A 27,346-nucleotide genomic window follows, 5' to 3' on the forward strand; every position below is an offset into this window, starting at 1 on the left:
TACAGGAGTGAGCCACCACACCCGGCCAGTGTTCCACCACTTTTTGAAAAAGATAGATTGTATGCTCCATGTGGGAGGGGAATGGGAGCCTTTCACTCACTGTGTGGTTCTGGCACATATAGAGGCTCTCAATAAGAAGGTTGAATAAATTGATACTTTTGTGATACTGCTTTCTTTATTTTACCAAAGACAAAATAATTCTGGGTAGTATTAGACCCTGATTTTTTTTAACTCTGTGAGTAGAAATAAGAATTTCAACTATTCATTTAAAGAGCACCTACTGTTTTCTAGGAGGTCAAGGCTTGGATTTGTCTTGGATGAAGGACTCTGCCTGTGTTTTGGTAATCTGTCCCAGTGGGTTTTTAAGTGTGCCTAATGTACAGCAAATACTTCGATCTAAAACAGAAGTTTGAGAAGCTGAAGCTTAGCTGAAGCATATAAAAAGTCAACTTGCTGGGAGATAGAGTTGCATCTCTGAAGATTATGTTTACTCTAAAAAAAATGTTTCTTAAGTGTAGATTTATAGCTGCTCTGTGCCTATGCATTATTATTTTTGGAAGCTGTGGACTTATAGTTGCTTAGGTAGTTGCCAGCAGGAGATCAGAGTTGAGAGCTTGGAGGTGGCCTAAAGACGATTAGCCCTGGCCATCAGGTCATCCTGGAAAATACTGTAAAAGGCACTGGACGTTTGATTCTACACATAGTTGTATTCAAGATTGAATAAACTAGGCCAGGCATGGTGGCTAACACCTATAATCCCAGCACTTCGGGAGGCTGAGGCGGGTGGATCACTTGAGGTCAGGCGTTCAATACCAGTCTGGCCAACATGGTGAAACCCCTAATCTACTAAAAAAAAAAAAAAAAAAAAAAAAAAAAAAATTAGCCAGGCATGGTGGCGCACACCTGTAGTCCCAGCTACTCGGGAGGTTGAGGCAGGAGAATCACTTGAACCAGGGAGGTGGAGGTTGCAGTGAGCTGAGATCGTGCCACTGCACTCCAGCCTGGGTGACAGGGTGAGACTCTGTCTCCAAAAATAAAAGATTGAATACACTATATTTTGGATTAAGTACTGATATCACAACACTATGTTCTGATTTTTTTCTGGGGGTGTAGGGAGAGGCAAAGGGCAAGTTGACATTCCTTTTTTGAGATAGGGTCTCACTCTGTCACCCAGGCTGGAGTGCAGTGATACAATCACAGTTCACTGCAACCTTCACCTCCCGGGCTCAAGCGATCCTCCCATGTCAGCCCCCTGAGTAGCTGGGACTACAGGCATGTACCACTATGTCCGGCTAATGTTTGTATTTTTTGTAGAGATGGGGTTTCGCCATGTTGCCAAGGCTGGTCTCGAACTCCTGGGCTTAAGCGATTCATCTGCCTCAGCCTCCCAAAGTGCTGGGATTACAGGTGTGAGCCTGGCCCACATTTCTACGAATGGGGTCTTCTGTGTGAAGAATGACTATCACTCCGGTAAGTCACTCAGGAAATGGGCAGTCCTGGGGCAGGAAAGGAAGTCGTGGAAGATCTCTCCTCAGCCTTGTGCAGGGCCTGAACCCTGGGCAGAAGGGCACTCCTGAGAGGGCCAGGTGGTCTCTCAGGCCTGGAGGCAGCCTGGGAGCTGGACAGAGAAGGGTGGGGTTGGGTATATCTGTGAATGGGGTTGGACATGAGTATTTGGAGAGCATATATGTATGTATATTGTGTGGCCCCAGAATTACCAGGTACAGATTGTATCTTCTGTCAATTAAACACCTTTTTCCTGTTATGCTAGAAGCAGCAATTTTATAACACCTAATAGGGCCATGTATTTTCCAACACAGTGATCAATCACACGGCGTATTTGAATGTGGCAGATGTGATTAGTTCCATTCTATGTGAGAGAGGTCTCCAGGCGACATTTATTCTGAAACAAGACAGGTCCCCAGCAGATTATGGCCTCTGCCAATAAATTCAGCAGATGGAGGGCTGGATGTTGATCTAGTCAGGCTTACCAACATGTGATGATTCACTCAGAAGCTTTGTGAAATACTCCTTCATGACAATTACTAAGACCGACTGTTTAAATTCCTCTGACCATCAAATGGAAGCGATCCAGAAGAATAGGATTTTGCTGAGTAACGAGGGGAGCATATAGATAATCTCTAATATACTCATGTCCTTGGGGCCAGTCTGTGGTACCTAATTTCAAGTTGTCTAAACTTTAGCTCCTTTCTTATCTCTAAGCTTCAGGATGTCCTGCAAACACAGCCAATCTGCCTCAGCTATCACAGCAGGGGGCTAAAGGGCAGGGCCCATGATTCAGAAGGAATTCAGCAGAGATGAGTGGGCAGATGTGGTGGGCAGATCCTGCTGAATGGCAGGAGATGATGGGTCCAAGGATGCAGCGTTGGTTGAGCTATCAGTGACTGAGGAATGATTAATGAAACATGTAAACATTCCCCAGAGAATTCCCAGAAATACACAGCGAGCAGAACTTGATAACAGACTTTCCTCTCTGAAGATAAGTAAACTGCATATTAAAGCAAACTGTGACCTCATAGACTGATGAAATTTGAAACACTTAAGCTACATATGCTGCTTCTGGGTTATGTGTTCTGTGTCATATCTTAGGTAAGTACTACAATGTTTTAAGTACCATAGACTTATGATGTGTTTTACTATCTGGGAGGCCTAGTTCTTCATATTTTCCTTCTACCTCTTTTTATTACTACCTTACTTTTCTTTCCTTTTCACAAAAACTTTCAGTAGGAAAAACTTTCACTAAAAAAGAGAAGAAGGAAAGGGAAATCACAATTATTGTAAATGCTTAAAGCACATAAACCTATGCAAACTTTGAAAAATTAAACTATTTATTTTTATTTTTTTTAATTTTTTTTTGAGACGGAGTCTCGCTCTGTTATCCAGGCTGGAGTGCAGTGGCACAGTCTCAGCTCAGTGCAACCTCTGCCTCTCAGGTTCAAGCAATTCTCCTGCCTCAGCCTCCGGAGTAGCTAGTATTACAGGCGTGCGCCACCACGCCCGGCTAATTTTTGTATTTTTAGTAGAGACAGGGTTTCACCATGTTGGCCAGGTTGGTCTTGAACTCCTGACCTCGTGATCTGCCTGCCTCAGCCTCCCAAAGTGCTGGGATTACAGATGTGAGCCACTGTGCCTGGCCCTGAAAAATTCAACTATTAACAGAAGCTTATAGCTTCAGCATGAAGGCAGAATTTCATGTTTTCCTGCAGAAAACGTGGAAAAAAAATGGAGGCTAGGATTTGATCAGTACATGAGGCCTCTGAGTTGAGCACTGGAATGGAAAGGACTCTTCTGGATATTTTACTTCCTTTTGAATTCTCCTTATCTTTTGTACTTTCTTTTCTCCCCTTAGTTTTACTTTCCACCCTGAGGCCTAGAGAATTGGATTTTCTTTGCTAAGTAGGTGGTATTGCAGAATGGGAACTATTCTGTTGAAAGCTGGCTCTAGGGGTGTTTTGAAGTAGATGAACTTTCCCTCAGCCTGCCTTTCTGAAATTTGTTCTTTTTTTAAAAAATGGTTAATTCACTTTTTTCCTCATGTAGCTTATGTTCTTCTACTTTCTTACTTGCTTAGGATCAACATCTGCTCTTAGGAAAACATTTACTTTTTTCTTTTCTTTTTCTTTTTTTTTTTTTTAGACAGAGTGTTGCTTGCTTAGTAACCCAGGCTGGAGTGCAATGGCGTGATCTTGGCTCACTGCAACCTCTGCCTCTTGGGTTCAAGCGATTCTCCTGCCTCAGCCTCCTGAGTAGCTGGGATTATAGGTGTCCGCCACCACACCTGGCTAATTGTTGTATTTTCAGTAAAGATGGGTTTCGCCATGTTGGCCAGGCTGGTCTCAAACTCCTGACCTCAAGTGATCCACCCATCTCGGCCTCTCAAAGTGCTGGGATTATAGGTGTGAGCCACCACACCGGCTGGAAAATGTCTACTTTCAATGATTTATACTTTAATTTTACTTAAAGTCATTTAACCATCTCCAACTTCTGAGACCTATGTAGAACTCCCCATTTTTTCCCCGAGTTAAAAGAATTTCAGGTATTAATAGAGAAGATTAGCGTGGCCCCTGTGCAAGGATGACACACAAATTTGTGAAGTATTCCATATTTTATAAAATAATTTTTAAAAAAAAGAATTTCAGGTATCTGGGAGTAGGAGGTGCTTTCTTGGGGCATCTAAAATTATAAGTAGGCCGGGCACGGTGGCTCACTCTTGTAATCCCAGCACTTTGAGAGGCTGAGGCGGGCAGGTCATCTGAGGCCAGGAGTTCAAGACCAGCCTGGCCAACATGGTGAAACCCTGTCTCTACTAAAAATACAAAAGTAAGCTGGGCGTGGTGGCAGGAGCCTGTAGCTCCAGCTACTTGGGAGGTTGAGGCAAGGGAATCGCTTGGACCCGGGAGGTGGAGGTTGCAGTGGGCTGAGGTTGCACCACTGCACTCCAGCCTGGGCATCAAAGCAAGACTCCATCTCAAAAAAATAAATAAATAAAATAAAATAAAATAAAATAATTATAAGTAAGGGGCTAATTTTGCACTTCAATACAAGAGGATAAAGAAACCAGAGTGCTCAAGTCTATACTTATTTTTGATAGTCTTATTTGTTGTTATATTTTTCTTACATTTCCATTGACTCAATGCCTAACCAAAACAGTTTAGATAAGCAGGGCATTGTAGGTGAAAAGCTGCAAGTTTGAAAGACAGGTGTACAAATCTTCATTTAGTATCTAACTAGCTCTGACAGAAGTCTTTTTACCTTTTTGGATCCAGCTTCCTTTTTCAGACAATACATCTTTGATGATCGAAAACAACAACAACCTGATAAAGTTCCTTGTAGTTCTAAGAGCCCAATAGTCCAGAATACAAAGTCTCTATTATGTTCTTCTCTGGATAAAAGAACTTGTGGACTTTATAACATAATCCAAGAATGAAGAAAAAAAAAAACCAAAACCTACCTTTAGGAACAAAAAGGGCACATAGCAGGAAGCTGAAATACAGAACGCTTTCTGAGAACACGGAGAACATTTAGCAAAAAGTGGAAAATCTGACAACACTGTGCAGTCGCAGTCTTCCTCTCCATAACAATAATTTTTTCTCCTCTCACTAAAATAGAGCAATTTTTATTGTCACAAGCACATGTGTATTACTGGCAATAAGGATATAGCTGTATAGGACACCTCCTTAAACATCTTCTTTATTTTAAGATTCAGTTAGGGGGAAATGACTAGTTTCCCAGCACTTTCTGGTTGCCATAGATACCTGTCATCCACATCCAGAGCCTGCAGGTTACAGTCAGGGACTCTTGCCAGCTCATGAATAATATCGCTGAAGCCCGCTGCCGCTGCGACATGTACACATGTCTTCCCACTCTCATCATCATAGTTGATTATGGACGGCCCCTGATGATGGCTCAGAATGGTAGAGCACAGAATCCTATTTCCATTCTGGAAAAGAGAGTCAAAGAAAGCCCATTATGTACAATCCAGTGTTCTTCTCTGTCTAGGCATGTTAAGATAAAAATACAAAGGAAAAAAAGGAAAGAAAGAAAGAAAAAAGATGAAAAGAGGAAAGGAAATGGAAAAAAAGAATAAAAATACATTCTGTCTAAGCTCTCCAACAAATGTCCACTTGTCTCAAGTCACTGCAGAGATTTTTGTCTCCCACAGGAGCTAAATTGTCTTCCATAACTAGTGAATGAAGGATGGATTGAAATTAAATACAGGTGCAACGGACTGACATCAGAGCTAGAGTGATGGATGGGCCACCTAGACAACAACTTGCTCATTAGGTCTGATCATTTGTGTCCCCATTTGCTGTAGAGGCTGACCACCAAGAAACTGACAGAGTTCATCTTAATGTTAAAGAAGTGGCTATGATGAGTACTGATTGGTGGCGCGATGATGCATTTAAAAAGCTTGTTTCTGGGTAGGGCCAAGGAGCAGGGGGCTGAGAATTTGTCCCAGGGAGCCTGGGTAGCAGAACTGTCTGAGCAGAGGCTACAATCTTGTATCAGACTTCGTTTACAAAAACAATTAAAAGATAAAGTGAGAATTTCCAGATGGGGACAACAGAACATTATGCCTTAAGCACAGGGTCCCATCTGAGTACCAGACCCTCTATGGCTGCACTGGTCACATATACATAAAGTAATCTCTGGCTACAAACTTTTTCTTTCTCTTCCTATCATCTTCCCTTTTGCGTCTTCTTCCTCCATCCATCTTTCCTTTGTCTAACAATGATTTTAAATAACTTTGACCAATTGTTTATATTCTATGGGATGCCTGTCCTTAGAAGTCAGCTAAAGCTTACTTAGGTGACTTAGAAGTCAGCTAAAGCTTACTTAGGTGACTTAGAAGTCAGCTAAAGCTTACTTAGGTGACTTAGAAGTCAGCTAAAGCTTACTTAGGTGACTTAGAAGTCAGCTAAAGCTTACTTAGGTGACTTAGAAGTCACCTAAAGCTTACTTAGGTGACTTAGAAGTCACCTAAAGCTTACTTAGGTGACTTAGAAGTCACCTAAAGCTTACTTAGGTGACTTAGAAGTCACCTAAAGCTTACTTAGGTGACTTAGAAGTCACCTAAAGCTTAGGTAAGCACACCTAAGCTTTCATGCCTTTATCAACTTTTCTATGTTTGTTTCACTTCATGCTAGTTAGACATATATCGAAGGAGTCTGAAATACATTTTAGATAGTCAAGAGACACTTTTTTTTAAAAGCAGTAGCCATTCAATAAGGAAAATAGAAGCAAAAAGAGTGTCAGCACAACAATTCTTTTTTGTTTACAATTTCCTGGAAGAGTAAAGGAATTCAAGCTGTCAAGGTGGTTCAAAGGCCAAAACACCCTGTTCATAGTTTCCCCTCTTGGTAGAAAAAGAAGCATTAAGTGCAGATGGAGAAAACAAAACCCCACACTCGTACTCTCTTCCTTTCACCTCCCTCGCCCCTGGGGTGGAGTCATTTTGGAAGTGGTAAACTGAAATAGAGGCTGCTGCTTCTGGGATCCTGCCAGCCAGTCCCAGGCAGCAGGTCTCTTGGCAGCTGGGGTACTGTCAACAGCCTCTCTGGATAAGTAAAGACAGACTCCACACCTTTACTCTTTTCCTTTTGTCCTAAATTCTCCAAACAATTCCTTTGTCTCTATACCTGAATCTCACTTATAGCACCATTGTTTGTATTTTACTTTTCTTTATAAGAAGATCCTCCCAGGAAGAATGGTGACAGCTGTGTTTACTGTGTGATCATCTGGGCCTGGCACCTTTCTAAGCCATTTCATGTACTAACTCATGAACAACAATCCCACAAGGTTGGTACTCATATTATATAGGAGAAAATGAAGGCATAAGGGATTAAGAAATTTGCCCTCTGTCACAGCTAAGAATTAGCAGATCCAGGATTGACTGTGGAGGTGTTGGACTTCACCACTATACTATTCTGTCTGTGATTAAAAAGAGTGGTCTATTAATTTGATCCTGCATGTTCATACTGGAGGAACTAAAGTGAAAACTGTTTAGACCTACATCAGTACCAGTGATGTGTGCCTCGCCAACTGAGACCTCCTTTACAGTTAATCTTCGGGTACTTTAAGAGTTTCTCCTAGTAAGTTTTCCGTGGTGCACCCTCAGGAGAATTTCAGGGAGCCTTAGAAAACACTAGTTTGTAAGTCAAGGCCCTGGATCACTTGCCTCCTGGTGACAGAATTCCCTTCTTAATAATCTAGACTGTGTGTCAGCCAAAAATATGCTTAGGCCTGGGAGGTAGGGAAAGTCACAGAGACCAGGAGACACTAGACAAGAAGAAATGGGACTGTGGTCCAGGTGGGTCCTTAGGAAGAATGGAGAGTAGGTTTACATTGGGTAGAAATGTTATTAAATAGGGAAAGAAACAGTATTGTACGTATCCTATTCTTAAGGAGCTCTAGAATTCTACACTGAGCTGCCAGATGATGATTGTGAGTTTGTTTTTGTTGTATTTATTTGTTTTTGTTCATGAGTAATCCATAACATTGCCTTCATGTATTCTGAAAATGATTGGGAACTGAGTCCTAGTCGTTTTCTCTTTACCCATCATGAGTGGGGAGAGTTGGGGAAGCCTGACTCATAAGAAGCCTTGCCAAGAAGAAAGTCGAGTTAATGTGTAATAATTTTGCTACAGGCAGATTGATAAAACAACAACAACAACAACAATAAGATCTAGATATCCTAACTGTAGACATTCTAGGTGACCTTCAAAGGAGTCTAGTGGGCGATTTAGGACTAGCTGCTCATTTGCTAACATATGTCTAAGGAATATGTTCTATGGTGGCTTCTTCTTGGCAGGAACTCCAATCTCCTTCCTTCTCTTGAACACTGGGATGTGTTTGCATTGCTTGTCTTGTGATGGTGACCATATAAAGCAGAGGCCAGTGCTTTAGCCTCCGTGTTGCAGCCGCTTATCCCTCCTAAAAAGCTGGGAGCTTTTGTGATGTGAGAAGATGATCCTGGCTCATCGGCTGGAGCCAGACATGTTAGACTAGAATGGAGACAAAAGGAACATCTAGAGTCTATTCCATGTGAATGTTTGAGGGTTGAGGGTCTGGGGCTAACTAGAGAAAGAAATGTGCCTAATATCCCTGGCTTAGAATCTGGACTGCCTTCATGGTTAGCCCCTTTGGAACAAGCTTTTGGTTGGCCTGGACTCCAGAGGCTGCCAAGCCCAAAAGCCTGGGGCTGCTTCTTCTGGAGAGAAAGCAGAAGATAGAAATAGTGGGAGGAGGTGAGGTATAGTGACCCACTGCTGCTGAACTACTTCATTTCTTTTTTTTTTTTGAGACGAAGTCTCACTCTGTCGCCCAGGCTGGAGTGCAATGGAATGACCTCAGCTCACTGCAACCTCTACTTCCCGGGTTCAAGTGATTCTCCTGTTTCAGCCTTCCGAGTAGCTGGGATTACAGGCATGCACCACCACGCCTGGCTAATTTTTTGTATTTTTAGGAGAGACGGGGTTTCACCATGTTGGCCAGGCTGCTCTCAACCTCCTGATCTCAAGTGATCCACCCACCTCAGCCTCCCAAAGTGCTGGGATTACAGGTGTGAGCCACCACACCCTGCCCAAACTACTTCATTTCATAGAGGTGCTAATGCTTAATGGGGGAAAATGTTTTTCATGCTTTGATGTATAGAAAGGGTCTGGCTTGGGCTTCTAGCTGTCTGGCAAGATGAAGTCTCCAGGATATCTGTGTGTTGTCCTTACTAAGCCTATGCCTAAGAATCTTTCTGCTGAAATGAAGCCTAGCAAAGAATAATTCTCAACAAATATTTGCTGAGCAATAAATAAATAAATAAGTGAAATAGACCTTACAAACTATGGCAAAGCCAAACAGGTTGGATTTTACCCATCCTTTTTGGCCTCTTCTCTCTCTTCTCCTCATTATCTTTCTCCATTCTCTACCTTTTCTCTTCTTTCTCTACTTGTTTTTACTCCTAGGTGAGTCCCTGTTTTCCCTCATTCTACCCACTCCCTTTCTCTCTACAATTAGGCACTGAGGACCTGACATGTGAAAGCCACTTTAACTTAGGTTACCCTTTGAAGCTCCAGCTTCCCAAACAGGTCAGAGTCTTTGCTCCCAGGGTAATAGGGGCTAATTTCCTAAATTTGACTTTCTCATTGTTTACTCTGGACTTAGGCAGCTTGATGGTTGTCCTCTTATCAAGTATTGGAAACCATGTGGCCTGAGTTCCTGCCTGGGTGCTGGATGCACTTGGGCAAATGCTAAGCTTTTGTACTAGTTTCCCCACCTAGGAACTGCAGGATTAGACAAAATGACCTGTGGTCTCTTCCAGCTCTAAGCTTCTTTCACCTTATGAGCTGGATCCACTGATATACAGCATTTGTAATTATACATTAGCATTTTGAATACATTGAGAGTTAAAATATATTCATGGGACTTTGACATAGTCCAAACAGTTGACCACAGATCAACTGCGAGTGTGTGTGAGTGTGTGTGTAATTCTTTGCCCCCCATATTGAAAAAGCATGAAATAATCATTTTATATTAGTGCAATTATTTTCTTTCTAACCTTCCTTGAAAAGTATGCTGCTGAAGAAGATCTCAAGTAAAACACATTTTCTAGTAAGTTGGGGAGGGTAGCGAAATTTGAGGGAAGGTAGATGCTTGCCCCTCTTAGTGACCAGCCGTAATGCCTAGAATTCATATTGCTAGAAACACTCCTAGTATTAAGGCATTGTACTCCTACAAGGCTTGGTTAAGCTGCCAGTGTTATTCCAGAACTCTTCTTAAATCCATAAGAGAAGTTAGGTCACAAGGCAAGCAAGCTGCTGCCCCCAAATTGGAGAGACAGACAGACAGACAGGCAGTTACAGGGACTCACAACATACTAGAGCAGAAACCTCTGAGGGAATCATTGCTACCTCTGCAGGGTAGAAAAATTCAAACTATAGTTAATGAATTGTCAAAGGCTCAGTGTGGACAAATCTGAGAGTACAAACTCAGTAATCCAGTTACATTGGGTATGGGGTGCCATGCTTTTGTGAGTTTTATTTCCAGCAGCTCAACCGGCTTCTCACAGTATATAGCAGAGAAAAATTCCCATGGGCTTCTGGCAGGAGGAGGGGAAAAGGAACCTTTTTGAAATATACCAGAGCACTCTGTTCCTCTTAATAAAATCTGTCCTCCGGAGAAACTAGTTAACCAGAGCCTAATCTACCGAGGTTTTATCAGAGCCTAATTGACCTTAGGGAAGGAAAGTGCTCAACTCCATCTAGCTCTAGCTTTCCACATGGGAGCAGAACAATACCCAACTCCAGCCCACTCTAGCTATCCTGTCCCACCTAAGAAGGGGAAAAAACATCCTGAGAATCACTTGGAATATTCACATTCCAGAGGCATAGGTTCACTAAAAGACAGGGACCAAATCATAGGACGATATAGTACATTTCTCTTCCCCCCATACTTCACCATTACATTACTAAAGTGCTATTTACAGGAGTTCCTCTTACCCACTACATCATGTCTGGCTATTGAGAAAAAATTATAAAGCATGCCAAAAGGTGAACAACACAATATCTACAGAGCAAGCATCAGTTCCAGACACGGCAGGGATATGGGAATTATCAGATAAATAATTTAAAGCAACTGTGATTAATGTGCTAAGGGCTGTAAATGGATAAAGTGGGCAACATGTCAGAACAGATGGGCGATGTAAGCAGGAAGATGGAGATCCTAAGAGAGAACCAATAATAAATGCTGGAGATAAAAAACACTGTAATGGAAATGAAGAATGCCTTTGATGAGCTTATCAGTAGATTGGACACAGCTGAGGGAAGAGTTTCTGCGCTTGAGAATATCTCAATGTAAACCTCCAAAACTGGAAAACAAAAGGAACAAAGACTGAAAAAAACAGAACAGAATATTCACAGACTGTGAGAGAACTACAAAAGGTGTAACATACAGGCAATAGGAATACCAGAAGGAGAAGAGAAAAAGGAACAGGATAAATCTTTGAAACAATAATAACAACTGAGAATTTTACCAAAAAAATTGTTAGACACAAAAGCTCAGAGAACACCAAGCAGGATAAATGCCAAAAACAACAACAAAAACAACAAAACAAACAAAAAACCCTATGCCTAGGCATATTATTTTCCAATTACAGAAAACCAAAGATAAAGAAAAAGTCCTGAAAGAAGCCAGAGGAAAAGAACACCTTACCTATAGAGGAGCAAAGAGAAGGATTACCTCTGATTTCTCAGAAACCATACAAGCAAGAAGAGACTGGAGTGAAAGCCTCCCATCAACAAGAATTCTGTACCTTATGAAACTGTCCTTCAAAAGTGAAGGAGAAATAAATACTTTCTTAGATAAGCAAAAATTGAGGGAATTTGTTACTGGTAGACCTGCATTGCACTAGATGTTAAAAGTAATTTCTTGCTGGGTGTGGTGGCTCATGCCTGTAATCCCAGCATTTTGGGAGGCTGACGCAGGTGGATCACCTGAGATCAGGAGTTCGAGACCAGCCTGATCAATACGGAGAAACCCCCTCTCTGCTAAAAATACAAAAATTAACCAGGTGTGGTGGTGCATGCCTGTAATCCCAGCTACTCAGGAGGCTGAGACAGGAGAATCGCTTGAACCCAGGAGGCAGAGGTTGTGGTAAGTCAAGATCGCGCCATTGCACTCCAGCCTGGGCAACAGAGCAAGACTCCGTCTCAAAAAAAAAAAAAAAAAAAAGTAGTTTCTTAGAAGAGAAGAAAAATGATATAGGCCAGAAACTCTGATTTACATAAAGAAAAGAAGAACACTGAAGAAGGAATAAGTGAAGGTAAAATAAAAACTTTTATTTTTTTATTGTTAATTAACCCAGGAGATAATTGTTCAAAATACTAATAGCTACAATGTATGCTAATGCATCTATCTTTATATCTATATACATATGTATAAGCTTATGTATGCTTATATATAAGTAAAATGAATGACAGCAATCATACTAGGGACAGGTGGAAGGAATTAGGATCATTTTGTTATTATAAAGTATTCACACTACCCATGAAGTGGTATAGTGTTATTTTGAAGTGGATTTTGATTAGTTGTAAACATACTTGGTATACTCTAGGGCAAACACTAAAAAAATAAAAAAGGAAGTATAACTAATATTCTAAGAAAAGAGAGAAAATGGAATAATACAAGATGCTAATTAAAACCACAAAAGGTGGAAAAAGAGTAGAAGAAAAAATAGGAGCAAAGAATAAGGGCATGGGCGGATCACAAGGTCAAGAGATCGAAACCATCCTGGCTAACATGGTGAAACCCTGTCTCTACTTAAAATACAAAACAAAACAAAAAAAATTAGCCGGGTGTGGTGGCGGGCGCCTGTAGTCCCAGCTACTCAGGAGGCTGAGGCAGGAGAATGGCGTGAACCCGAGAGGCGGAGCTTGCAGTGAGCAGAGATCGCGCCACTGCACTCCAGCCTGGGCGACAGAGTGAGACACTGTCTCAAAAAAAAAAAAAAAAAAAAAAAGAATAAGGGCAGCAAATAGAAAACAGTAACAAATATGATTGATGTTACTCTAACTATATGAATAATCACTTTGAACATCAATGGTCTAAATGTACCAATCAACAGACAGAGATTGTCAGGGTGGATAGAAAAATAAGACCCAACTATATGTTGTCTATAAGAAACCCACTTTAAATATAATGACACATATAGATTAAAAGTAAATGAGTGGTGAAAGATTTACCATGAAAACACTAACCAAAAGAAAGCAGGAGTAGCTATATATTATAATTCTAGACAGAGCAGACTACAAAACAAAGAAAGTTGTTAGGGATAAAGAAGGGTATTACATAATGATAAAGAGGTCAGTTCCCCAAGAAGACATAACGATCCTTATGTACCCAACAACACAGCCTCAAAATATGCGAGACAAAACCTGATAAAGCTGCAAGAAGAAACAGATGAGTCCACTTTATAGTTGAAGACTTCAACATCCCTCTATCAGAAATGGACAGCTCCAGAAAGCAGAAAATCAGTAGGAATATAGTTGAACTTAAAAATACAATTAATTGGCCAGGCACGATGGCTCATGCCTATAATCCCAGCACTTTGGGAGGCTGAGGCGGGCGGATCACAAGGTCGGGAGTTCGAGACCAGCCTGGCCAACATGGTGAAACCCCATCTCTACTAAAAATACAAAAACTAGCTGGGCGTGGTGGTGCGTGCCTGTAATCCCAGCTATTGGGGAGACTGAGGTAGGAGAATGACTTGAACCTAGGAGGCGGAGGTTGTAGTGAGCTGAGATTGTGCCACTGCACTCCAACCTGGGTGACAGAGGAAGATTCCGTCTCAAAAAAAAAAAAAAAATACAATTAATTAATTGGATACAATTGACGTCTACTGACTACTTCGTCTAACAGCAAAATACACATTTTTAACAAGCTCACATGGGACCTTCACTAAGATAGACTACAGTCTAGGCCATAAAACAAACCTTAACAAAAGTGAAAGAATAGAAATCATACAATGCATGCTTTCAGACCATGGTAGCATTCAACTATAAATCAATAACAGACAACTGGAAAATTTCTGAACATGTGGAGATTAAACAACATAACTAACACATGGTTCAAAAGAAGAAATCGCAAGATAAATTAAAAAAATACTTTGAACAAAAGGAAGAGAACATCAAAATTTGTGGGATGTAGCAAAAACAGTTTCTCAGAAGAAAATTTACAGCATTGAATGTATATATTAAAAAAGAAGAAAGATCTAGAATCAATTATATAAGCTTACATCTTAGGAAGCTAGAAAAAGAAGAGCAAATTAAATCCAAAGTAAGCAGAAGAAAAGAAAAAATAAAAATTAGAGAAGAAATCAATGAAGTAGAAAACAGAAAATCAATAGAGAAAATCAATGAAACCAAAAGCTGGTTCTTAGAAAAGATTAATAAAAGTGATAAGCCTCTAGCCAGGCTAGAAAAAAACAGAGGGACACAAATTACTTAATATCAGAAATGAAAAAAGGTACTTCACTACAGATCCTATGGACATTAAAAGAATAATGAAGAAATACTTTAAACAACTCTATTTTCACAACTTGATAGCATATTTGAAATGGACCAATTCCTTAAAAGACACAGTCTACCAAAACACACACAAGGAGAAATAGATAATCTGAACACGTTTATGTCTATTAAAGAAACTGAATAGGCTGGGCGCGGTGGCTCACGCCTGTTATCCCAGCACTTTGGGAGGCCGAGGCAGGTGGATCACCTGAGGTCAGGAGTTCAAGACCAGCCTGGCCAACATGGTGAAATCTGGTGTCTACTGAAAATACAAAAAATTAGCCTGGCGTGGTGGCAGGCGCCTGTAATCCCAGCTACTTGGGAAGCTGGGGCAAGAGAATTGCTTGAACCCGGGAGGTGGAGGTTGCAGTGAGCCGAGATCGCATCATTGCACTCCAGCCTGGGCGACAGAGTGAGAGACTCTGTCTCAAAAAAAAAAAAAAAAAAAAGACATAAATTGAATACATAATTAATAACCTTCTAAAATGGAAATATGAGGCTCAGATATATTCACTGGTGAATTTTACCAAACATTCAAGAAAAATATAACGGTTTTTTAAGAATCTCTTTCAGAAGATGGAAGCATAGGGAACTTCCTAACTCGTTCTATCAGTCAGTATCACCCTAATACAAAACAAAACAAAGACATTATAAGAAAAGAAAACTATAGACCAATAACTTTCATAAAGATAGATGTAAATGTCCTCCACAACATATTAGTGAATAGAATCTAGCAACATAAAAAAAGAATTATACATCATGGTCAAATAGGATCTATCCAAGGTACGCAAGTGTAGCTCAACATTTTCAAATCAATTAATGTAATCAACCACATCAGCAGGCTAAAGAAGAAGAATCACATGGTTGTATCAACAGATACAGGAAAAGCATTTGAGAAAATCCACCACTTATTCATAATAAAAACTCTCAGTAAACTAGGAATAGAGAAGAACTTCCTAAACTTGATAAAGAGCATCTATAGAAAACCTATAGCTAACATCATACTTCAAGGTGAAAAATGAGAAGCTTTCCAACTAAGATCAGGAAGAAGGTAAAAATGTCTCCTCTCACAACTTTCCTTTCCTTCCTTCCTTCCTCCCTCCCTCCCTCTCTCTTGTTCTCTCTCTTTCTTTCTTTTTCTTTCTTTCTTTCTTTCTTTCTTTCTTTCTTTCTTTCTTTCTTTCTTTCTTTCTTTCTTTCTTTCTTTCTTTCTTTCTTTCTTTCTTTCTTTCTTTCTGTCTCTCTCTCTCTCTCTCTTTCTTTATTTCTTTCTTTCTTGACAGGGTCTCACTCTGTTGCTCAGGCTGGAGTGCAGTGGTGCGATCGTGTCTCACTGTGACCTCCGCCTCCCAGGTTCAAGCGATTCTCCTGCCTCAGCCTCCCGTGTAGCTGGGACTACAGGCACGTACCACCACACCCAGCTAGTTTTTGTATTTTTAGTACAGGCAGGTTTTTGCCATTTGGCCAGGCTGGTCTTGAACTCCTGGCCTCAAGCAATCTGCCTGCCTCGGCCTCCCAAAGTGCTGGGATTACAGGCGTGAGCCACTGTACCCAGTTCCACAACCTCTTTTCAATATTGTACTCAAAGTTCTAGTTAATGCAATAAGACAAGAATAGGAAGTAAAAAGAATGCTGATTGGGAAGGAAGAAATAAAACAGTCTGTTTTCAGATCACATGGCTATGTATAAAATCTGAAAGAATAGACAAAAATAGCTCTGAAACTAAGAAGCAATTATAGCAAGATTTCAGGATACAGGCTAATATACAAAAGTTGATCATTTTTCTATATACTAGCAATGAGCAAATAGAATTTGAAATTAAAAATACAATACAATTTACATTAGCACCCCCCAAAATTAAATACTTAGGTACAAATGTAACAAAATGTGATACAAGAGCTATATGAAAAGAACTATAAAAGTGTGATGAAAAACATCAAAGAACTACATAAATGGAGATCTTCATATGGTAAGGGTAAGAGCAAAATAAAAATTATAAAAATAAATAAATAAATGGATATTGCATGTTCATGGCTAAGAAGATTTAAAACTGTTAAGATATCAGTTCTTCAAAATTTGATCTATAGATTCAATATAGTCCCTATCAAAATACCAGAAACTTATCTTGTAGATATCAACAAACTGATTCCACAGTTTATATGGAGAGGCAAAAGGCACAGAATAGTCAACAAGATAGTGGAGAACAAAGTTGGGTGACTGACACTACTCAACTTAAAGACTTACTATAAAGCTACAGTAATCAAGATAGTGTGATATTGGCAAAATAATAGACAAGTAAGTCAATGCAACAGAATGGACAGCCAAGAAATAGACCCACATAATCAACTGATATTTGACAAAAGAGTAAAAGCAATACAATAAAGAAGAGGTAATTGTTTCACCAAATGGTGCTGAAACAACTGGACATCTACATGCAAAAAAATAAACCTAGACACAGACCTTATACCTTTCACAAAATTGACTCAAAACTGATCACAGACCTAAATGTAAAACCTAAAATTAGGCCGGGCAAGGCAGCTCGTACCTGTAATCCCAGCACTTTGGGAGGCTAGGGTGGGAGGATCGCTTGAGTCCCGGAGTTCAAGACCAGCCTAGGCAACATGGTGAAACCTCATCTCTAAAAAAAATACAAAAAATTACCTAGGCATTGTGGCATGTGCCTGTAGTCCCAGGTACTCAAAAGGCTGAAGTGGAAGGATCACTTGAGCCCAGGAGGTCCAGGCTGCAGTGAGCCGTGATTATGTCACTGCACTCCAGCCTGGATGAGACAGAGTGAATTCTAAAATTATATAAGAATTCCAGGAGATGCTCTTTCCCTAAGTGGCCTCAGCTAATCTGTGAAAATGGTTCGCTATTCACTTGACCCAGAGAGCCCCACAAAATCATGCAAATCAAGAGGTTCAAGTCTTCATGTTCACTTTACGAACACTTGTGAAACTGCCCAGGCCATCAGGGTAGGCATATATGAAAAGCCATAAAGTATCTGAAAGATGTCACTTTACAGAAACAGTGTGTACCATTCTGACGTTACAATGGTGGAGTTGGCAAGTGTGCCCAGGTCAAGCAGTGGGGCTGGACACAAGGTCGGTGGCCCAAAAAGAGTGCTGAATTTTTGCTGCACATGCTTAAAAATGCAGAGTGATGCTGAACTTATGGGTTTCGATGTAGATTATCTGGTCATTGAGCATATCCACATGAACAAAGCACATAAGATGTGCCGCTGGACCTACAGAGCTCATGGTTGGATTAACCCATACATGAGCTCTCCCTGCCACACTAAGATGATCCTTACTGAAAAGGAACAAACTGTTCCTAAACCAGAAGAGGAGATTGCCCAGAAGAAAAAGATATCCCAGAAGAAACTGAAGAAACACAAACTTATGGCACGAGAGTAAATTCAGCATTAAAATAAATGCAATTAAAAGTAAAAGAAAAAAAAAAGAATTCCAGGAGATAACAGGAGCAAAATTGAGATGACCTTGGGTTTGGTGATGACTTTTAGATACTGAAATAATAATCCATGGAAGAAAAAATTGATAACCTAGATTTCATTAAAATCAAAAACTTCTCTGTGAAGGACACTGCCAAAAGAATAACAAGATAAGCCCCAACCTAGAAGAAAATATTTGTAAAAGACGTATCTAATAAAAGACTATTGCCAAAATATGCAAAGAACTCCTAAAACTCAACAGTAAGAAAACAAACAATGATTTTTAAATGGGCCGAAGATCTTTATAGATAGCTCACAAAGAAAATTTGCAGATGACTAATAAGCCCATGAAAAGATGCACCACATCATATGCCATCAGAAAAACACAAACTAAAACAACCACGAGATACCACAGTGCATTGATTAGGAAGGCTAAAATCCAGAACACTGACAATACCAAACGCTGGTGAGGATAATGAACAACAGGAACTCTCATTCACTGCTGGTGGAAATGCAAAATGGTACAGCCACTTTTGAAGACAGTTTGGTGGTTTCTTTTTTTTTTTTTTTTTGAGACAGAGTCCTACCCTGTCACCCAGGTTGGAGTGCAATGGCGCAATCTTGGCTCACTGCAACCTCTGCCTCCCAGGTTCAAACGATTCTCCTGCCTCAGCCTCCCAAGTAGCTGGGATTACAGGCACCCACTACCATGCCCAGCTAATTTTTGTATTTTTAGTAGAGACAGGGATTCACCATATTGTTCAGGCTGGTCTCAAACTCCTGACCTCGTGATCCGCCCACCTTGGCCTCCCAAAGTGCTGGGATTACAGGTGTGAGCCAACGTGCCCGGTCATTTTGGTAGATTCTTACAAAACTAAACATAGCCTTACCATAGATCCAGCAATTGTGCTCCTTGATATTTACCCAAAGGAACTGAAAACTTATGTTTACACAAAAAGCTGCACACAGATGTTTATAATGGTTTTATTCATAATTGGCAAAGCTGGGAAGCAATCAAGATGTCTTTGCATAGGTGAATGGATAAATAAACCTTGGTATATTCATGTAATGGAATATTAATCAGTGCTAAAAAGAAATGAGCTATTACGTCATGAAAAGACATGGAGGAAATGTAAATGCATATTAATAGACAATTTGAAAAAGCTACATACAGTCAATTCCAACTATATGACATTCTGGAAAAGGCAAAACTATGGAGACAGTAAAAAGATCAGTGGTTGCTAGGGATTAGGATAAGGGTGGAAAGAATAAAGGGAGCTCAGAGGATTTTTAGGGCAATGAAGGTATTCTGCGTGATACTTTAATGATGGATACATGTCATTATACCTTTGTCCAATTCCACAGAATGTACAATATCAAGAGTGAAACTTATGGTAAGCTATGGACTTTGGGCATTGATGACCTGTCAGTGTAGGCTATCAATTGTAACAAATGTACCACTGTAGTGGGAGATGTTGGTAACGGGGGAGGCAATTTATTGTCAGTGGGGCAGGGGGGCAGAAGATATTAATAGGTGACGTATTTCTGCAATTTTCCTCTCAATTTTATTGGGAACTTAAAACTGCTCTAGAAAACTAAAGTCTTTACATGAAATGTTTTTTTCCACAGAGAGAAAGAACCCAATAAGCCATTAACCCCATTGGCTTGAGATGAATAAATTTATTGGAGTGAATTCAATGAACACCTCTTTAGGGACCTACGGTTCACAAAGCTCTGTTCTGGGTGTTGAGACATTTGGATGAATAAGGCACGTTGCCCTTAGGTCCACAGTCCAGAAGGGAAGACACAGGCACCTCACCAATTTTAACAAAGTCCTAGAAGTAATGTGGAGGGAAGAATTTGGAAAGGGAGCTCAACAAAGAAGGTGACACTTAGTTGGGCTTTGAGAAATAAGAAAGAATAAGCAGATATTCTGTAGGCAGAAGGAATGATGCAGGGAGTGCAAGAAGAAAGAAGTATTTTACCCAAATGGAAGAGCACGACAGCAGGGGAGAGAGAAGGAATCTTTATGATGTATTGTGAGGATTACTAATATTCCAGTGTGATTAGAGCCAAGATTACGTGAGCTTGAGAGGAAAGGTCAGGGGTGGGGAACCAAGGACCAACAGTGACCATAATTGTTTTGGTATAATAATAGCTATGTTAGTACATGTCTTTGTGATTTGTTGGGAGAGCTCTGTAAGAATAGATTGGAAGGCCAAGTGTGGTGGCTCATGCCTGTAATCCCAACACTTGGGAGGCCTGGGTGGGAGGATCTCTTGAGTCCAGGAGTTCAAGACCAGCATAGGCAACATGGTGAGACTTTGTCTCAACTTAAAAAAAAATTAGCCAAGCATGGTGGTGTGTGCCTGTAGTCCCAGCTACTAGGGAGGCCGAGTGGCAGAATTGCTTGAGCCCAGGATTAAACTTAGTTTACCTAGTAGGCCTACTGTTTCCAATCTTTACTGCTTTGTTTATTTTGGTGAAGTACAAAGGCCTTATTATTTCAATGAACTATAGCTTTAAATGTGATCTCATTATATGGTCCAAGAGAAAAGCAGGAAATTCAGAAAAAGGAATAAATGACAACGGGAAATAGACTCATTCGTATGGAAAAACTCTAAAATGAGCACAATGCTAGCCCTGTGTTATAAATGAACAAGAAGTCTAAAGAAGGCAAGTGTAATAATGATTTCAGCTGACATTTGGAATTACCCTCAGTCTTTGCAGTGTAAATGGCAGAATACACCACTTCTGAATTTTACTGCTAACCATAGGGAAGGAGAATGCACAATTTCTCCAGAGCCGGGGTTCTTAGCCTTTTGTGGGTAGTCACTGTTCCTCATTGAGGAGGTCAAGAAAGTTGTGGACTCCTTCCTCAGAAAAATGAATGCAAACATGCTCACACACCATATATACAGTATTACATACAATTGTAGAGGTTCTAGAGGGACCTATCTTTTTAATCTTTTTACCTCCAATGCAAGACACATAGTGGATGCTCAAGAAGTATTTATTTAGTGATTGAGTAAATAAATGAACAAGGCATTATGCTTATACAATCATGGTCAAAATGCAAACATCTCCAATAGTAGGTAAAGTATTAGCACCCATTAATATGAATTCATTTATCATAGTGCTTCTAAACCCTAGCTGCATATTACAGTCTTCTATGGAAAGGAGGGAGCTTTAAATAATGTATGTGTGGCTGGACGTGGTGGCTCATGCCAGTAATCTCAGAACTTTGGGAGGCTGAGGCGGGTGAATCAGCTGAGGTCAGGAGTTCGAGACCAGTCTGACCCATGTGGTGAAACCCCATCTCTACTAAAAATACAAAAATTAGGCAGTCATGGTGGTGCGTGCCTGTAATTCCAGCTACTTAGGAGCCTGAGGCAGGAGAATTGCTTGAACCCGGGAGGCAGATGATGCAGTAAGCCAAGATCGCACCATTGCACTCCAACCTGGGCAGTAGAGTAAGACTCCATCTCAAAAAATATCTATCTATATATATATATGTGTGTGTGTGTGTGTGTGTGTGTGTACATGCATGCACACACAGTTTTTTTGTTTTTGTTTTTGTTTTTTATAGAGATATAGTCTTGCTATATTGCCCAGGTTAGTCTTGAACTCCTGGTCTCAAGTGATCCTCCTGCCTCAGATTCCCAAAGTGGTGAGATTATAGCCACAGCTCCCAGTCAATACAAATATATTTTTTTATGAGCCCAGGGTCTCAGTGTGTTACACAGCTTGGTCTCAAACTCCTGGGCTCAGGTGATCCTCCTGCCTCAGTGTCCCAAGTAGCTGGGATTATAGGCACATGCCATTATGCCCAGCTCCAGTTTTGAAAAATATTGATGGCTGGGCCCCACCCCAGAACAACTGAATGAAAATCTAAGAGGTGAGGCCTGGACATGAGTATTGTTTAAAAGCTCTTCAGATTATTCCATTGTGCAGACAGGGCTGAAATCAATGTAGTAGGTTAAAAGCTGTGACATTTAGTAGAGACAAAGAGTATGGGAGCTTTCAGGTAGCTGAACATGTGGAGGTTTCTGGAGGGTGGCACACCCAGAGAGGACATAGAAGCTCCATGCCTGTTCCCCCATACCCTTGCCCTACCTGTCTCTTCATCTTCATCCTTTGCTATATAATTTATAACGAACTGGTAAACATAAAAAAAAGAGAAAGAATATGAAGGCATAGGTATAATAACTAAGTTTCCGTGGAGAAAATCAGGAACCCTAATAAAAATGACCATTTCGTCCAATTACATAGTACATTACATATCACTATCATATGCATGGTCTCATTCTGACACCAAAGATACCCTTATCAGTTAAGCCAAGCAAGTGTTGACTTGCCTTAGATCAAGCCCAAGTCTATTAATGCAAACTCAGATATTCAGAGTTGAGTAGGTTGTTCTTATGATTTTGCCAAAGTGCCTCTTAAAGGATAAGAACAGGGATTCCCGGCCGGGTGCAGTGGCTCACACCTGTAATCTCAGCACTTTGGGAGGCCGAGCGGGGCGGATCATGAGGTCAGGAGTTCAAGACCAGCCTGGCCAACATGGTGAAAACCCATCTCTACTAAAAATGCAAAAATTAGCTGGGCATGGTGGTATGTGCCTATAATCCCAGCTACTTGGGAGGCTGAGGCAGGAGAATTGCTTGAATCAGGACCCGGGAGGCGGAGGGTGCAGTGAGCTGAGATCGCACCACTGCATTCCAGCCTGGGCTACAGAGTGAGACTCCGTTTCAGAAAACAAAACAAAACTAAACAACAACAACAACAACAAAAACCCAGCGATTCCCACCTTGTGAGGGCCCAATGGGGGTCTGGGAATCTGTTGTTTTACAAGCACTGCTGGTGATTCCATTGCAAGGCCAGGTCTAAAGACAGCAGCTCTACACTGGGGCTGGGATGGTGGAAGGGGGATGCATGTCAGTCAGAATTACCTGGGGAGGTTTTTCAAAATGCACATGCATCCTGGATCTAGGGAATCAGAATGCAGTGGTGTTGAGGTGACTATATAGAAAATGCCTGCTTCTGGTGCCACTTTCATCTCAGCTGAACCAACACATGAGGAGCTTCCTGGGAGCCCAGCCAGGTTCCTCTGTGGCCACTGCTACAGTGGTGACCCCTGACCAGCCAGAGGCCAGCCCCAGGGCATGGAGTCCTGGGCAGAGACTGGCAGCGATGGTGGCAGGGCAGGTGATTAGATACTGAAAGTATGTAGGAGGGTGCTATGGGCAGGTGGAGATGACAAAACAAGCCTTGCTCACTGCATAGCTTTGCAGAGAAACTGGTGCAGAGAAACTGAAGCCAAGGTTAGAGGGATGAAAACAGAGCAGTTTCCAGATCACTTCTGTTTTCCCCTTACATCAGGCACACATGTTAATCCTGAAAGTCCCAGGTGCCCACTTCTGCTGTACTTGGCACATGGAAATGCTGACTGAAACCACAGTCAGGGCTGCAGAAACTATTCTCACAGGGTCCTGGCAGTAGCTCAGACAGGCGCCCTTTCTGGGCCAACAGAAATCAACTGTGGGGGTGTCTGTGCTGAAGACAGAGATGGGCTGGCAAGTTTATGCAAAGGATGCTTTCCTTGAAAAAAGGAATAGATAACTTTTAGTTAATCATTCCCCTTGAAAATAGAAAGCACTCTGTTACACATGAGTGATTATTATTCTTTCACCTTACTCTTGGTTTTGCCCTCTCTGGACAATAGATTTCTTGAGCCTATTCTGATTTGTTTGGTTGTGTGTATTGACGTGGACTCCCTTATGTGATAGTGATGCAGGGTCATGAGCCACTACTTTCACTGTCGGGTGTAGAATTCAGGATCACCTGAAACAACTCTGCTGGGGAGGATTTGGAAGCAAGAAGAGAGTCAGAGAGTCATGGTCCAAAGACTTTGAAGGCATTTTCCCAGCAATTCTTTGAAGGTTTACTCTGGGACACAGTAAGCCAGTAGCAAACACTGAGATGGAGAGAGAAAGAGAGAGAATGAGGGGGGTGTGTGTGTGTCTGTTTGTGACACCCAAGGTAGGCTCTGCTTGATATTTTATAACTACTCCCCTTTGCATCTTGGCAGGGGTGTAGTTATACCCTGGAGGTGTATAACTACACCTCCAGGTGGAGCTGAATGAAGAGCTGAAACCTCCATCTTTAAAGTTTGACCTACTCAGAAAATTGTTAACACTGCTTTCCACCATTTAAACCTGAGACCAGTCCACAGGTCAATTTCTCACCTGGACTGCCCAGTGGAGAGCGGTTTTAAAGTCTTTATCCACAAGGGTGGGGTCTGCCCCCTTCTTCAGCAGCATTTGGGTGTGTTGAGGCTGATTGTGGAAAGCCGCCCAGTGGAGTGGTGTCATTCCCTGCAAAACAACAGTCAGAGAGGACAGAGATGAGCACAGGCTCCCAGGAAGAAAACTGGAGCTCACACTTTCTCCTCAGGCCTGGGGGCCATCACCAGATGCATTGGTTGTTTCCTGCTGGTTCATTCATTCATTCATTAATCCATTCATTCAATAGATGTTTATTGTGCGTCTGCTTTGTGCCAGGCAAGCAGGTGTTCAGGATACAAAAGTTAATAAGATAAATGAGATCCTTACCCTCATGGAAATTGCTCTGTGGTAAAGGAAGGCAGATATTAAATGCACAAAAACACGTCAAACAATCTTCCAGATTGATAAATACTATGAAGAATGCACATAGGATGCTGGTGAGAGAGTAACCAAAGGTGGAGGGACTGTTCTAAACAGGCCTCTGTGAGAAGAAATGGAGGAAGAGGACAGCCAACACCAAGCACAGAGGCAGAGAGTAAGTTAAAGAGGCCCCTGTGACTGGAGTGCAATCCCCCACCACCAGGGCAGGGGTGCTGTCTGTTTTCCTCTATCTCTAATGCCTAGCCTAAAGGCTGGAGAAATAGCTGTTGAATGAATGAATGAGGTAGGAGGGGAAGACAGCAATGTGAAGTGAGGTTGGAGAGGGAGGCAGGAGCTGATCCTGGGAGGGTGGGATGGGGGATAACTGTCTCTGCATAACACATTTGGATTTTATTCTAATTCAGTGGAGAGACAATGAATTAGATTTTAAGCAGGTATTGGCATGATCAGATGTACACTGTTTAGAAGAAATCACTGTGGCAGCTTGGAGAACAGAGCTGGATGAATGAATGGTGAATCCCAGCTTCTTTCAGAGTTCAGGGTCATATGGATTAGGTATAATTTAACATTAAGTGAGCTTATGCTGAGAAATGGTGGCCAAAAAGAGCCAGCATTATCTGAGAGTATATATGATGAAAAGATTGGCTCTTCTCCTTCCTCACTCATCTCAATTCCATGAAATGTATCTAGAATGAATTGAAATGAAGATGCCTCATAAAGGGGGCAAAGGGCATGGGCAGCTTTGAAGACTCCCTATAATTAACTCTGCTGATAGCATAAAGCTAGGAGACAACACCTTGGCTTTCTCTGTTCCTTCCAGGGTGAGCTGCATGGAGAAGATGGGCCTCAGCCTAGACAGGAACACATTAATAATAGCCCAGAGCTAATATTTATTGATCTAGAGACCTTTATGAGTTCTTTTATCTATTGTCTCACTTAATCCTCCAAACAGTCTTCTGGAGTAAGTACTGTGGTGATGTCTCCTACATGTTCACCAAGCTGTTTCCTCTTCCCCTAGGGCACACAGTCAAACTACATTCCCCAGCCTCCTTGCAGATAGGTGCAGTCACATGACTGAGTCCTTGCCATTGGAATGTGGACAGAGGAGATGGAAACCTTCCCCAGGCCTGGGCTAGAAAAAAAGCCCATGTGGTCCTCCACATCTTCTTTTTTTCCTCATATATCAACAGAATGCAGAGGAGGACAAGGCTCTAGAAGATGCTGGAACCATGTGATTGAAAAGCCTGGGTTTCTGATCAATGAGGGAGAATAGGACCACCCTGCCAAACAGCACTGGACTATGATACGAGCAAGAAATAGGCTTTTATTGTGTCAGGCTACTGAGATTTCAAGTCATTTGCTAGAGCAGTTAGCCAGCTCTGATAGGTGCGATTGTAATTCTCATTTAATAGAAGAGGAAGCTGAGCTCTAGAGAAATTCCTGAGTTTGTGAGTAGGCATGGAACTGAATCTAGGGTTTAAGGTTTGTGGGACACTAGAATTAGAAAATCCCTTCAACCAGTTCCATATTTTAAATTCCTATATTATGGTTTGCTTTCAAGTTTCAAGTATCATATGACAGTGAACCTCCAGAGATACTCTTGAGGATATTTCAAGAAATTGGTTCCATATGAAAAAGAATGCTGGTATAAAAGCAATGGAACTTCTTATTCTTATTCCAATAGCTGAATATTTACTTGGAAATCAGAATACCTCAGTACATTCTAATTGGTCCTCTTCATTTTTAACTGGGCACACTGGGGTTAGAAATCTAACACAAGGGAATTACATTTTAAAATTAAATTATATTTTAAAAATAATGCATGGATAGCCCGTTTCCCAGTTCTTAGTCCCATTTGCTTCATTGCAAATGAAGTGATGAAACGAAGTCATTGGCTTCATCACAAAGTGCCAAAACTTTTCAAGTTACTGGAGTGTAAGTTGCATGACAGCAGGGCCTTTATTTGCCAGTCTGAATTCCTAGATCCTAGAATGGTGCCAGGCACATTATAGATGCTGAGTAAATACTTATTAACTGAACGAATGACTTACTGTGCTCCATTGAAATTTTTTTTTTTTTTTTGAGATGGAGTTTCGCTCTGTTGCCCAGGCTGGAGTGCAATGGCGCAATTTTGGCTCACTGCAACCTCCACCTCCCAGGTTCAAGTGATTCTCCTACCTCAGCCTCCCAAGTAGCTGAGATTACAGGTGCCCGCCACCACGCCTGCCTAATTTTTGTAGTTTTTAGTAGAGACAGGTTTCACCATGTTGGCCAGGCTGGTCTTGAGCTCCTGACCTTAGCAGCCCACCTCAGCCTCCCAAAACGCTGGGATTACAGGAGTGAGCCACCGCACCCGGCCGAATTTCTTTGTAAAAATTTGGCTTTGCTTTTTAAAATCATACACAGAAGAAAGGCAGAACATGACTTCTCCTTTATAGACAATGAACTTGTCTGATATGATCATTGTTACCAACTCATTAGTTGAAACTTGTCAGGATTTTTGATGAGTGCTCCAAACAATCTTGTCCTTTGTACTACTGTACTATCTCACATCCAATTACTAACCAGGCCTAACCCTGCTTAGCTTCTGAGGTCAGGTGCGTTCAGGGTGGTTCTGGCCATAGACCACTGCACTGTCAAAAGTGAGGTAG

The 27,346-nt window shown here is 41.3% G+C and overlaps 1 protein-coding gene and 2 pseudogenes across 1 annotated transcript in view; 2 read left to right on the top strand and 1 right to left on the bottom strand.

Moving 5' to 3' along the window:
- Positions 1-27,346, bottom strand: part of ANKRD55 (ankyrin repeat domain 55) — a 78,693-nt gene that overhangs the window by 21,519 nt on the left and 29,828 nt on the right. Inside the window, exons 4-5 of the mRNA XM_002815574.4 lie at positions 24,276-24,404; positions 5,277-5,461 (exon numbers count right to left, since the gene is read on the bottom strand). Coding sequence (XP_002815620.4) covers positions 5,277-5,461; positions 24,276-24,404 — 314 coding nt within the window. The remainder of the gene's footprint in view (positions 1-5,276; positions 5,462-24,275; positions 24,405-27,346) is intronic.
- LOC112133578 (U6 spliceosomal RNA) lies at positions 4,031-4,130 on the top strand (annotated as a pseudogene).
- Positions 17,441-17,992, top strand: LOC103890633 (large ribosomal subunit protein uL22-like; annotated as a pseudogene).

The sequence above is a fragment of the Pongo abelii genome, chromosome 4, assembly GCF_028885655.2.
Source record: "Pongo abelii isolate AG06213 chromosome 4, NHGRI_mPonAbe1-v2.0_pri, whole genome shotgun sequence".
Taxonomy (NCBI): Eukaryota; Metazoa; Chordata; class Mammalia; order Primates; family Hominidae; genus Pongo; species Pongo abelii.